Below are 14,538 nucleotides of genomic sequence, written 5' to 3'. Positions count from 1 at the left end.
TTGATTTTGTATTGATTTAAGGATTTAGTGAAATTATTTTAAAATTTAGATTTGAGTTTGACAAAATTTGCGGCTTTTAATGCAATTGGTAAAATTTCTAGAAATTAATAACACAACTAAGATTCTCATGAAATTCTAATCGTTTGGATGCATAATGGAAAAGTTTATTAATTGGTTCAATTTTCCGGCCACTATGTATAGTGACCAGCGGCGACGGTCTTTAAAAAATTTGATCGGTTTAAATGTTAATTATGACATCTGTAATATTGCATCATCACATCACTAGCAATAAGTCACATAAAAAAAAGACAAACTGCTTAAATTTCTCCAAAAATATTATTGTCCTTTCACCCCAACCGTATTTTAGCTAAGCCAGGCACAACTTGTGCCAAAACTATTTACTGTAAGTTAAATTGCCTCTAAAAATAAAAATAAAATTTTGTTATTCACATAAACATAAAAATCCATAAATTGCAGAACAGCGACAAACGCAGCGGCAACAACCAACTGCTTCTTCCCATTTTAACATGTGAAAACTTGATCCGAAGCCTTCTCACCCACCTCCACATACTTATATAAATTATAAAAAAATTATGTTGTATAAATTAAAAACAAAATGAATAAAAGCGTAAGACCGGTTTTGAAAATACTAGAAATCTCTGGACCTTATTCTATCTAAAGAAAAAGTTTTGACGATCATGCAAAAACCGTCACTTTGATTACGCTCGGCAGCCGTTAGTACCATCTACGATTGACCAAAACCACTCCACTAAAGACCAGATGGCGCTTGTCCCAACGACGCAGCCATCATCTGATGCTCCGCTTTTCGCTGAGGTGGACATGGGAGGCGACTCCTCTGCACCAATTGTCAGAGCCACCGTTGTCCAAGCCTCTACTGTCTTCTACGACACTGCCGCCACTCTTGGTGCGTAATTTGCCCATCTTTATCTTTCAATTTGGCAGTTCACTTTAGAATTGGAATTGTGCGCGTTCTGATATCTAATTGTGCATACAGATAAGGCTGAGCGATTATTGGCAGAAGCAGCTGGTCATGGTTCCCAGCTGGTTGTTTTTCCAGAAGCATTTGTCGGAGGTTACCCTCGTGGATCTAATTTTGGTGTATCCATTGGATTTAGAACATCCAAAGGTAGAGAGGAGTTTCGCAAGTATCATGCTTCAGCCATTGATGTACCTGGTATTGCTCTAATAACCAACTTTCTTGCTTTTCTTGATATGTATCCCTCAAACTGGGATTAAAGAGCTTGAGTCTGTTGACCTAATTTCAGGTCCCGAGGTGGATCGCTTGGCAGCAATGGCCGGAAAGTATAAGCTATATTTGGTAATGGGTGTGATAGAGAGGGATGGCTATACTCTATATTGTACTATATTATTTTTTGATTCCCAAGGTCAGTACCTGGGGAAGCACCGAAAACTCATGCCAACAGCAATGGAGCGTATAGTTTGGGGATTTGGGGATGGATCAACTATTCCTGTTATTGACACTCCAATTGGAAAAATTGGTGGTGCTATTTGTTGGGAAAATAGAATGCCACTTTTGAGGACAGCCATGTATGGTAAAGGTAAGTGAGCTCCTCTAACAAGAAAAACCAATTCAATTACCTTCTTATGTATATTATCAAAAGCTTGCATAAGTATTTGCTCTTGTTTGTGAAATTTTAATATTGCATGGTTTATGAATTTATCTTCCTCTTCTTCATGATGCTTGAGGATATAACTCATAGTTCTCTCTGGATCTCATTTGTGTTTCTCTGAATGTATTCTTTCATTGTCCAATTTGAGCCTTTTTATTTGCATGTGTGTATCTTATGTTTAAAGTACTCAGGTTGCCATTTTTCTAGGCATCTGATTAATGTTTGCTGTACCATTTGCCAGTATTTGCATGCCTATGTTTAATATAAGCATTGACGGGGCTAGGGAGCCATGGGTGGCCCAGCCTAGGGATGACCACGGTTCGGATTCAAATTGGAACCGAATTGAAACCGAACTAGTCAAATCTGCATTAAACCGTGGTCAATGATTCTGGTTCCAAATCGTAATTGAAACCGTGAACTTAGTTTGGTTCCAGTTCTTCATTTTTTAGTGGTTTCGGTTTGAAACCGTGAAAAATATGTTCTTAAAGAAACTCCCTACTTTTTTTTTGTTTTATTATAATTTTTAAAGTAACTTTTAGGAATTTTTATTAAATTGGTTTAGTTTTTTTCAATAGTAATATTTACTATTATTTATTCAAGTTATAAATCTAAAAAAGCATTTTAAAAACTTCGAAATTTATTATCTAATTTCGGTTTAAAACCGGAACAAAAGCGAAACTGGCAGGTCCAAGATGGTCTTTAAAACTGCTTTTTCCGGTTCCGCCTTTTTGTAACAGGTACCTGCGGTTTTGAAATCACAATCGGGGGTTTTGGAACCGTGGTCATGCCTAACCCTACCCTCCTAACTTTTTTTTTTTTTAAGAATTATCCCATAAAATTTTGAAATTTTTTTATTTTACCCTTTGAAATAGTAAGTTTTTTCAATTTCACCCCCCTTAACTCTTGATATCCTTTTTGGTCTCCCCTAAACTTTAATTCCTAGCTCTGTCACCGAATATAAGCAGTGAATCCTTGCTGGCAGTGACAGTTTGGAACTGTGATCTGGTGCAACTAATTTAGAAGTTTAATTAGTATTTTGCAGTGTCCTGGTTTAGTTATTAGCTTTGATCTTTTCTATATTCATATTAATATTATGCAGTCTCTCTTTTCTGTACAGGCTACTTCCTAAGATTTTTTTTGACATGTTTATCAGCCATTTGTTCTCCTGAGCCTATGCATTGCTCTAGTGTTGCTCTTTGAAGTACAGAGGTATCAGGCAGCTGAGGTCCATGCCTGCAGATGCACTAATTGTTTGTATTGTATTAAGTATAGCAAAATGCCACATTTCCATCTATCCACTTTTGTGTAGCTTTTGTATATAGTTGGATCAAATGAAACTAATGCAGCCTATTAATAATATTATTATATTTTTTCTGTTAAGTGATTGGCTATCCATATAATGGATCTTAATAATTTAAGGCTTTGGACGAATGTATTTTTTGTTGAAAGCATACCTCCTTATTTTTGTTGGCAGATGATTATGATCTACATAACATTATTGCTTGGTTAGAATTAGAATGTTGTGTTCTCCCTATAAAATATTTACCATTCTATCTTAATTTGTGATAACTTAATGTTATAGGTGTTGAAATATATTGTGCACCAACTGCTGATGCTAGGAATACTTGGCAAGCAACAATAACGCACATTGCTCTTGAGGGTTCATGTTTTGTGCTATCTGCCAATCAATTCTGCCGGAGGAAAGATTACCCACCTCCTCCAGAGTATGTATTTGCTGGCACAGAAGAAGAACTCACGCCAGATTCTGTTGTCTGTGCTGGAGGCAGTGCCATAATATCTCCTTTAGGGACTGTTTTAGCTGGACCCAATTTTGATGGGGAAGCACTGATCTCAGCAGACCTAGGTATGCTACTTTCTTATGCTGTTTATATGTTTTTAAACTGTCTGCATAATGTCTGCAGTACAATGTGGATTCTGTATCCTTGTGTTTGAAAGATGAATGAATTATATACTCTCAAAATGTCTTAAAATAAAGTTTCTGAATTGAAACATGGACAAAAATAAGAGGAAAAATGAGCCATTGCAAACTTGGTATTTTCATCTGACATTCAAGGGTTGTTCTGATTGCATTGTTTGCCATATGCTAAATCCTTTCTTCTCACTGGACATTTGGTGTATTTGGAGACAATATTTGAAGCAATTTAATTCTATATGCTCCATTTTCATGTTTGGAAACAGGAAATCACATGGTTTCTACAATTCAACTTCTTCAAGTTAAGAAAGAAGTATTTTGAAAGAAATACAAACCACATCTGTTACTCTGTTCATTTCACTATTTGTCGCTCTCCAGTTTTCCTGACTTTTTAAGGGAATGTGGATAGTTGTATTCACATGTCCAGGGAACTTTGTAGTTCTCCAGGATTTTGTAATTTTTACAATACTACGAAATTTACTTTTCTAATTATAATAACAGAAGTTAACGTTTTAAAGATTAAAAAGATGATTCATTTAAAGAAAAAAAAGAAGTGTTAAAGAGGACAATCTCTATCACTATTTGACTCAAAATTGGGTTTTCATTTCTGGACCAGTCTCTATCACTATCCAGTTCATTATCACTTTGGGCGTTGAATGTTCAGGCACAAACTTTTATGGATGTCTAAAATTTGATTTAATTGTATTGCAATTCCACCCCATGTCTGTCTGTATCTGTCTACAAGTTCCATGTCAATATAAATGTACCTTGGTGGCTCATGATTGAGGGGATCCGTGTCTTCATATCCTCCTATACGAGCTTAATGTTGCTTGAACAGGTATAATGTTGATTTTAGTTGTGTTTTTCCTTATTATACTGGAGTTCTGATTTCAATGGTAATAAATCATACATAGATCTTGGAGATATACCGCGGGCTAAGTTCGACTTTGATGTGGTTGGGCATTACTCAAGGCCTGAAGTTCTCAGCTTGACTGTAAAAGACCATCCAACAAATGCAGTTACCTTCACATCAGCAACTGCAAAGATTGAAGACTCTCACAAATAGCTGCCTCCTTATCAACCGGTAACTTTTTCACGAGAAGTGGGCATTGTTGTATCTTAATCTTATTCGTAAGCGTTTTCTTGCATGAAATGCATCTTGTGTTCTTCTGGCTATTGGATGTAAATAATAATGATAAATTAGCTCAAACTTCATTTAAGAATACCTTGATCTTTTGTTTTTACTATCTCAATCCACCTGAACAGTTCCTGACCCTCTGCAACTTGAAATTTCCCTTTGTCATTCTAGTCCTTGAAATTTTCTGGTATCCTTCTGCTGTTGGTTTTTTCTTTAACTGAGTAAATGTTTGCATGTGTCTTGATCCTCACCAGCATGGAGTGCTTGGACTGTGCATTGCATTTAGCATCAGATCAGATGTATATGATCCATTCGTTTTGGGATTGGTGGTGGACCGTGCAAATAATAATTCATTGGTTGTGCCAGTTCTTGTTGTTGAGCAATGAACATTTAGTAAGGAAATATGAGTGGTTGACCCGCCTTAAATTGCCCATATGTCCTGTAGTATTTGATGTTTTTGGTTCAGTTATATTTGATGAATATGAAGCGGACATATTATCAACATCAATTATTCATATATGTTTCTAAGTTAATGTTTTTTTTATTATTCATTGGAGCGCAATGGATCGAAATAACATCGCAAGTTACAAGACATGGGTAATCGAGTCAAATTTGAGACTTCTTATTCCTTACAGAAGTGAAAATATCAATCAAGGCACACTTAATTGACATTTCTAAATTAATATATAGCAAAACTATTTTAATATTTGAAGATTCACACTTTTTGGTATCCATAAGTTATTTATTTTGATTATCTAAATTAAAATACAGTTAAAATAAGTTAAAACTTTTGCAATTAATTTATAAGTTAAAATTTATATTAAATATAACAAATACTTGGATTTTAAAATAATTTGAAATTTTTTTTTAAATCACAATTTATAAATTTTAGAAGCTATGTGCTGCTTTAGGCCAGGCTTTATTGTCGTGGGCTGGGGCAACATCTTCCAACAATACTCAGGGGTTCGGTGCACTCTATGGAGTGTCTAAAATCGAGACGAGCCGACGAGGCAGGTAACACCCAGTAATCTCTTTTTTCACAAAAAAAAAAAAAAAAAAAAAGTACATAATATTATTAAATATGATATTCAACTCTCTTTTTTCACAAAAAAAAAAAAAAAGTACATAATATTATTAAATATGATATTCAACTCTTAAATTTTCGGTTTATCAAATACTAACAAGTTCATATCACAAAGAAAATATTTTATTTCTAAACTACTCCATTTCGATGCCTATGGTTTGTTCTAACCATATAAGAAAACTGAATTTAATTTTCCATGTGCAATGAATAGTCTGTGATATCACTTCAAACTTGAATGCAAACTTAGATAATTGATTAGTTTGGTATTAATTATATGCAAAATAATTCACCTAGTACGGGCCATCCACCTGTAGGGCAGTACATGAGTCGGGTTGAGTGATTTAAACTATTTGATCTTTATGTGCAGATTAATCATTTTTTTTACCCAACTCAATCCATTAAATTCATAAATCCGCGGGTTATAAACGGGTTGGATCGAGTACAAGTTTAATATAAACCCGCGAGTCAAATAAATGATGATAATAAAATTACTTCTAAATAAAATACAACTCTTTAAGAGAATTAGTAAAAAAAAAAAAGAAATATATTTAAAATCTTAATTATACAATAATTTTCACAAACTACAAATATATTTCAATGACAATATTAAAATTAAATTTCTTAACATGTTCATTATTTATCATAATCATAATCAACAATGAAAAATTAAATTTCGTAATAAAAAAAAGACTAGTAAAATTAAAAATACTCAGTAACATAATTATATAATGTGTTTAATTTCAATTATAATATACTCCAAAAACAAAGGGAATATGTACTAAATATGTAAATAATTTAGTATTTATATTCAAAATTGCAAATCAAATCAACTAAATAATTCATAATTTATTTATGGATTAGGTCAGCTCTGCCGGTTTATCTTGTGAACCCATAATCCAACCCAATCCATTAGATCTTTAGACCCACCGGATTAGGTTGAATTAGGTTGGATCGCTCGAGTTGGATTGGGTTATAAAGGGTCATGTGCAGTCCTAACCATGTGCACACCTAAATAGTACATAAACTCTAATCCATGAAAAACAGGTTTAGTATGGGGCATTCAATTTTAGGTTGAACTGAATCAATGTACACTAAATAAATCGAAAATTTTAAGGTAATAACCAAACTAAACTTATTAGTGTTTAGAATTAAACTAAAATTTGGTTCAATCAATTTAATTTTGTCTTTAGTTATTTTGGAGCAGATTTGAACTTCTCTTTTGAAACATTAAAATCGTATCAAAATTTGTTCAATTGGTTTTACCGAATTGTGTTTGGTCCTACAACCAGAACTTAAGGTTGTGTGAATACCCAAATTTTTAGGCTCAGAAAGCCTATTTTTCCGGACTGAAAACAGTCCGGCCGGACTGAAGGCCATTTTGGGAATTCACCGAAAGTATGCCAATATGGTACTTGAAATGTCCGAAAAATTACGGAGATCGCAGAACTGGTCCCGGAATATTTTTTGGAGGTCCGGAACTCCCGAAAAAGCCTCCGGAACGAAAAAAAAAAGGAAGAAAGAGGAGGGCACGCCCGCCCAGTCGGGCGGACAGGCCTGCCCGGTAAGGGCGGGCACGCCCGCCCAATCCGGCGGGCACGCCCGCCCGGAAGAGGTGGGCACGCCCGCCCGGATTAGGCGGGCAGGCCCGCCCATCCAGGCGGGCGTGCCCGCCCTCGAGGGCGGGTAGGACCGCCCTCGGGGTTTATTTTTCCTATAAAAGTGGCCCCGGGGCTTCCATTTTGGGACACTCAGTCTGTGTTGACGGACGTTCCTTCTCCCTACGCTCTTTGCGATTCTTTACTGCTTTCTTGCATTTTAGTTTTATTTTATTGTTGTGATACTTGGTCACTTAAAATTAAATTAAAATTAATTCCCTTAACGAGGAGCTTAACCTGGAGTTAAGAAGCGGTCGACGATTAAATCAGGTACATGAACTGAACTCTGCCTATTTAATTTTAGCACTTCATGCATGCTTCTTTTCTACTCCTAATAATTCTACAACTGCATAAATGCATCCATGTCATCAGTAGGCTAACAAATTGCCTCAATTAAATAAATTTAGGCTAAATGCCCGATTAATTAATAATCGTGGTATTAAAGCCTAAATCCGACAATATTGGCTTAAAACACCTAGTTAATTAATAGCTATGGTGTAATCGCCTTTATTTCAAACAAATCCGGCTTAAGTCCAATTAATTAATAATTGTGGCTAAAAGCCTTAATCAATCACGTTTTGGCAACAAATTGCCTACAATTAAATCAATCTTTTGGCAAAATGCCTTAAAATTAATCAACTTATTTTGGCTAAAAGCCTTAAATCAATCATTTTGGCGACAATCGCCCAATCAACATCATTTTGGCAATCAAATTGCCTAAATCACTCTTTTTGGCTAAAAGCTTTAAAATCAATCATTCTGGCGACAATCGCCTAAAATTAATTATTTTGGCAATGATTGCCTAAATCAATCTTTTTGGCTAAAAGCCATTAAAATCAACATTTTTGGCATCAAATGCCTAAAAATCAATCAATTCTTTGGCAAAATGCCTAAACAAAATGCACAAAGCATACACACACTCATGCATAAAGCATCCTCATTCAAAGCCCTCTAAAAGAGGCCTATCGAACTACGTCGACGTTGATCTTCCATTCAAACGGAAGTACGTAGGCACGTTCGGGATTTAACCCCGAGCGGCAAGTCAAAATCACATAAACATTTTTCATTGGTCCAAATCGCATCATCTTTCGCCTTGCAAAGCATTCATTCATAGGTTAGTTCATCAGCATGACATAGTCTCGGGATCCATCTCGGGTTTGCACACCATGCTTTAACATTGGGTAATTAATCTAGTAACTAGGTTAATTAAAATTGGAGTCACTTAGGGTTTTTTCCTAGTTTACCCTAAAATAATTAAACAAGGTGGCGACTCACACATCACGTGCATTTCTTCCTTAGTCACATGCGTCTTCATGCATTGATATTTGGGGAGGGGTCCACAGTTTGGCGACTCTGCTGGGGATTTATGCAATCTTTTTGCATAAAGAGGACTACAATTGTTGTGTAAACTAACCTGCCCTTCTTTAGGGTATTATTTACTATGCTTTGTTTTGCAGGGTACCCCAACAGAAAAAATCCAGTATTCTTTCTTTAAGAATACAGGATAAGGAGAATTTGCACTTGATTGTACAACTAAATTAAAACATTTTTAATTTGTTGATTTATTTGCACGATTGAGAATCTTTTTCTCCATTACATAAAAAAATGAATTTCAAATGAATTTCTTCTCTCTCTGTTCAAACTTCTGAGTCTGGATAGCAAGTAGCGCTGATCGGCAGGTCTCTTTGATTATGTCGACGGACAGCCAAAGCGTCCTCCCTGTTACCGCAAACCGCCCCTAATCCTTTTGGGGGTGGCCCATGGGTATGCGTACCGTTGGACCCACGCGAAACTCTTTGTTTCACATGTGTTTAGGTATATCCATACTCAAGGTTCAAGGGTCCCTTTACAAGCCGATTCTCTATTTGTGTCATAGCCTATAGAACCTATCCTTTAGGACTGTATGCACCCAATGATGTGAACCATACCATTAAATTGTTTATGACGTGTTGTTATGCGCATTCACGACATATCATAAACATGGGGTAAACACAAAGAGAGCATGAAATACCCTCCTCATTCATGCACAGTTGGACAAAAGAGTCGATCTACACATCAGTTACCCTGATACGCCAGCCACTGTACCTAATCCAGCTACCCTTATCCTTACAGGTGCCCACAATCCAAGTGCCAACATCAGTGCCAGCCACACCTACAGTACTATCACCAGCTTCACCAGCTACACCAGCTTCACCTACAACCTCAACAGCTTCACCTGCACCAATGGCATCACTTGCTGATATCCAAACTCTCATTGAACAACTAGAGGCCAGAATGGAGGCCAAAATGAATGAGGCGTTGGCTGCCCAAAGGACCGCCCTGATAGCTGAATTGGGAAATGGTAATGGAAATGGGGCTTCCGCCGGGGGAAGTGGACCTGCTGCCTCCAATCAGGGTCCTGCTGCTGAACCTACAAACCCTGCCCTGAACCTGGATGATATGCCCTCTAAAACTGCCTCTGAGCTGGAAGCTCAGAGAATGAGAGAGAAACTAGAGCTCCTAGAAAGGTCCATCACTGCTCTCAAAACCCACAAGGAAGTGGTGGACATGGACTCCTTGTCCTTGTTCCCTGAAGCCAGGTTGCCAACTAAGTTCAAGATGCCCAACATGGACAAATTTGATGGGACCACTTGTCCCAAAACTCATCTGAAAATGTATGTGGGCGCTCTTAACCCATTTGGATTGAGCAGCGAGCTCCTTGCTCAGTTGTTCCAACAATCTCTTACCGGTGCTGCATTGCGGTGGTTTGTCAGTTTAGACCGATCCAAAATGAAAACATGGGAAGACATCTGCAATGCATTTAATTCCCAATACCACTATAACATGGAGGTGGATGTCACTCGAAGAGAACTAGAAACCACAAAGCAGAAAAACAATGAACCCTTTTCCTCGTTCCTTACGAGGTGGAGGGCCAAGGCTGCCCAGATGATTAATCGGCCTTCTGAATAAGAGCAGGTGGACATAATAATAAAAATCTGCAGCCTGTCTACCAACACCAACTACAAACCTAGTATCTACCAACGTTTCAGTCGCTCATTGCCACTGCTACGAAAGTAGAAGATCTGATTCAAATGGGGCAACTGAAAGAAGACTCAGGATCCTCGAAATACAAGAAACCTAGCCAAGCTAGTAAAGTCCACGAAGTGGCAAGCATCACCCCTACGAATCCTTTACGTGTGGGGAACATGAGAAATGGCATTCAGCCCAGGAGAACCTATACTGACCTCGGGATGCCAATCCTTGTGGTATTCCGAGAGGCTGTCAAGGCCAACTACATTAAGCCTTTGGAAGCAAGGCCGCCACCAAATCCACTACCAAGGAATTATAGGGCTGATGAATACTGTGAGTATCATCAGGGGCATGGGCATAAGACTGAAGCGTGTTGGACGCTCAAGAACCGCATCCAGGACCTGGTGGACAACGGTTCAATTATTCCAAGGAATAAGCCCAACATTAATACCAACCCCTTACCAAATCATGGGGTAAATGCTATTATGGTTGATCAGGAACTAATCGATCCTTTCGAACTGTTCCTAGAAATGAATAACATCTGTGTCTTGGATTTGAATGACCTAACCGAAGAACTTGATGCTATAACCAGGAGCGGGAGACAATATGAACCGTTAGTCTTGGACAAAATTCAAAATAAACCCTACCAGAGGGCAGAAGAACTAAAAGAAGACCCGGTACTTGCACAGTTAAAAAAGACACAAGCTAGGGTGTCAATCTGGGAACTTTTGGCATCATCCTTTCCTCATCGCCAAGCTCTTTGCAAGGCTTTGAGCCAACTTCAGACATCGGTAGAGGTTAGCCCTGAAGTGCTAGTATCCACCCTCACCCAATCATCTAAAACACGAAGCATCGGTTTCTCTGATGACGACTTGCCTAAGGAGGGAGGCAGTCATAACAATGCTCTCTATGTCACTGTTCAGACGCGAGACAAAACCGTGCCCATGGTTCTCATCGATAATGGGTCAGCACTGAACGTCTGCCCACTGAGAGTAGCCAGCTGTCTAGGGTTGAAAGAAACTGACTTCACTCCCTCGGACCAGATAGTGAAAGCCTATGACAGCACCCGGAGGGAAGTACTGGGGGTCGCTACGCTAAAATTAACAGTTGGGCCAGCTATGATGGAGGTCCCATTCCAGGTGATTGATGTACCGACTAGCTTCAACCTGCTCCTGGGGCGACCATGGATACACCACACTAAGGCAGTACCCTCGTCCTTACACCAAAAGGTCAAGTTTCCCTACGAGGACAAAGTCATCACCATTCAAGGGGATGACTATAGCCAGCTCAAAAAGCCAAAGGGCCAGCCTCTCTTTGAGGTCAACCCTGAAACTGCCAACCTACCCCTCTCAGGATTTCAATATGATACTGTGCAGTGCATAGGAGGGAGGACTGCAAATTCCCGAGTTCTCTTTGATTTCGGGACGGTGCAAATAAACTGCATAGTGCCCTTGATGCTTAAGATGTCCTATCTACCAGGAATGGTTATGGCCAGATCCGGAAAAACATACCCCAAACTGCAAGCCTGGGAATGTCCAGCGAATGAGGGGACCTTTGGACTGGGTTATGAACCCACTAATGAAGACCGTGTTGGGAGAACCCGGCGGGGAAGGAAGGAGAGTGTACAGATGCGGCCTTGCCTTCTGACTTTAAACAGTTACTTCTGTAAACCGGGAGAAACAGTTCCTTACTGTGGCTTCCGAGAACCTTTTTGCTGCCCAACCGCTAAGAAGATGCTGCCTGGGTTGGAAATATTCTCAGATGTCTGGGGCAACAAGCCCGAAACAGTAACTGAGCTGGAAGCAGAAGACTTCATGCAGCCTAGTCTCTTTGACGAAGTTGCGGTTATCACAGGAGATGACGGGAATCGAGACCTGCTAGATCTGATCAAGCCGAATGAAGGGTCTCTCACCAACTGGTACGCCGAGGAGGAACGCGCTGCTGATAAACCCCCTCCCGAGTCAAGCCTAGTACCCGAGTCTGTAATAAAGTCCTATACTGAGTCTGAGTCTGACCCTGAGTCTGAAACCGAGTCAGAGTCTAGTTCCAGTTCCGGGTCGTCTGTGTCGGACCTAGAAGATCTAGATTTCAAATTTGATGTAATCTTCGAAGATGATTCCGTCATTATCAATAAAGGCTTGCAAATTCTTGATTACCCTGTGTGCCTATCTTTCCAAGCATTACCAAGCAAAAATAATCAGGTAAATGAAATAAAAAATGAGAAAGAAAAAATAATGATTGGCAAAGAAGAAAATGAATACACGTACATTGCATATGATTGTATGAACAGGGAACAGATCAGTGAATGCTTAAAGAAATTTGCTGATTGCTTCATGTGGAAAGCAAGTGACATCATCGGAATTGACCCAGCAATAGTGGTGCATAAGATTCCGATATATCCTGAGGCTAAGCCAGTAAAGCAGAAGCTAAGGAGATTGAAGACAGAATGATCCTTGAAAATCAAGGAGGAAGTTGCCAAACAACTGGAGAACAAGTTCATAGAGCCTATTGCCTACCCGACGTGGTTAGCAAACATTGTGCCGGTGCCGAAGAAGGATGGAAAGGTACGAATGTGTGTGGACTACCGGGATTTGAATAAAGCATGTCCGAAGGACGATTTCCCCCTGCCGCACATCGACTTGTTAGTGGATCGAATGGCTGGACACGAGATGGTCTCCTTGACTGATCTTGCTGTCGGTTATAATCAAATAATGATGCATGAACCGGACAAAGAGAAAACGGCGTTCATCACAGAGTGGGGAACCTATTGCTACAGGGTTATGCCTTTTGGGCTCAAAAATGCCGGGGCAACCTATCAACGGATGGCAACAACCATCTTCCATGACATGATTCACAAAGAAGTAGAAGTGTATGTGGACGATATGGTTGTCAAATCAAGAACGACCGAAGAACATACAACAGCACTTGAGAAGTTCTTCCTTAGACTTCGAAAGTACAATTTAAAGCTCAATCCGGCAAAATGTCTGTTTGGAGCCACGTCCGGAGTATTTCTGGGGCACATGGTCAGTTGCAAGGGCATAGAGATTGACCCTTCAAAAGCCAAGGCCATTCTGGAAATGCCAGCACCGAGGACGGAAAAAGAAGTTCGGGGTCTCCTGGGGAGGTTACAGTACATCAGCCGATTCATCAATCAATTGGACGACACTTGTGGACCGATCTTCAAGTTACTCAGGAAAGGAATAGCAGTCAAATGGAATAAAGAGTGTCAGAAAGCTTTTGACCAAATCAAGCAGTACCTGCTATCCCCGCCAGTGTTACAGCCACCAAGGCTAGGAAAGCCTTTGTTATTGTACCTGTCAGTGACAGAAGAAGTGATGGGTGCGATGCTAGCTCAACAAGCTGAAGATACGAGGGTAGAAAATGCCGTGTATTACCTTAGCAAGAGGATGCTGGAATATGAGCTAAAATACAATAAGATAGAGAAACTGTGCCTGGCTCTAGTTTGGGCCTGTACAAAGCTGCAGCACTATCTCTCGTCTTACACTACATACGTGATTTCTGAATCGAACCCCTTGAAATTCCTTATGGAGAGGCCGGTTCTTGACTGTAAGATGGCTAGGTGGGTGTCATTGCTTGCAGCTTATGATTTAAAATTTGTACAACGGAAGGCAGTAACAGGCGGAGCCTTGGCTGACCAATTAGCAGAATTACCGGTCGAAGACCAAATGCCAGAGGTAGAATTTCCTGATGAAGACCTGCTGAGTTTAGAAAGTGAGGTCTGGGAGATGTACTTCGATGGAGCTTCAAACTACCATGGGAACGGGGTTGGAGTCGTATTCAAAACTCCTTGTGGAGAATACGTCCCAATCGCAGTCAAACTAGACTTCGACTGTACCAACAACGAAGCCGAGTATGAAGCTTGCATCAAGGGGTTAGAAGCGGCCCTGGAAAGAGAAATAAAATTCCTTAGGGTTTTTGGAGATTCCAACCTGATAGTCTCTCAAGCTCTAAGGAAATGGAAAATTAAGGAAGAGCGGTTGGTTCCTTACCTACGACGCTTGGATGAATTAGCTCAACAGTTTGAGGAACTATCTTTCCACTATCTG

General features: G+C 39.4%; 1 protein-coding gene across 1 annotated transcript; it reads left to right on the top strand.

The window, feature by feature from the left end:
- Positions 1-598: 598 nt before the first annotated feature.
- Positions 599-4,868, top strand: LOC149499002 (bifunctional nitrilase/nitrile hydratase NIT4A-like). The gene is made up of 5 exons (XM_089725631.1): positions 599-925; positions 1,016-1,195; positions 1,287-1,580; positions 3,235-3,516; positions 4,500-4,868. Exons 1-5 carry the CDS (start codon positions 781-783, stop codon positions 4,649-4,651), a joined length of 1,053 nt encoding a protein of 350 aa, XP_089581757.1. The 5' UTR covers positions 599-780; the 3' UTR covers positions 4,652-4,868.
- Positions 4,869-14,538: the final 9,670 nt, after the last annotated feature.

The sequence above is a fragment of the Jatropha curcas genome, chromosome 1 (genome assembly GCF_041381405.1).
Source record: "Jatropha curcas cultivar XTBG-Jc1 chromosome 1, XTBG_Jcur_1.0, whole genome shotgun sequence".
Lineage (NCBI taxonomy): Eukaryota > Viridiplantae > Streptophyta > Magnoliopsida > Malpighiales > Euphorbiaceae > Jatropha > Jatropha curcas.
This window is presented reverse-complemented; position numbering and strand designations above follow the sequence as displayed.

Excerpts from the sequence above, each read along its gene's own strand:
- LOC149499002 (XM_089725631.1), top strand. The coding sequence starts at position 781 with ATGGCGCTTGTCCCAACGACGCAGCCATCATCTGATGCTCCGCTTTTC. Across the intron at positions 926-1,015 it reads CGACACTGCCGCCACTCTTG|ATAAGGCTGAGCGATTATTG; the intron begins GTGCGTAATTTG and ends TTGTGCATACAG. Across the intron at positions 3,517-4,499 it reads ACTGATCTCAGCAGACCTAG|ATCTTGGAGATATACCGCGG; the intron begins GTATGCTACTTT and ends AATCATACATAG.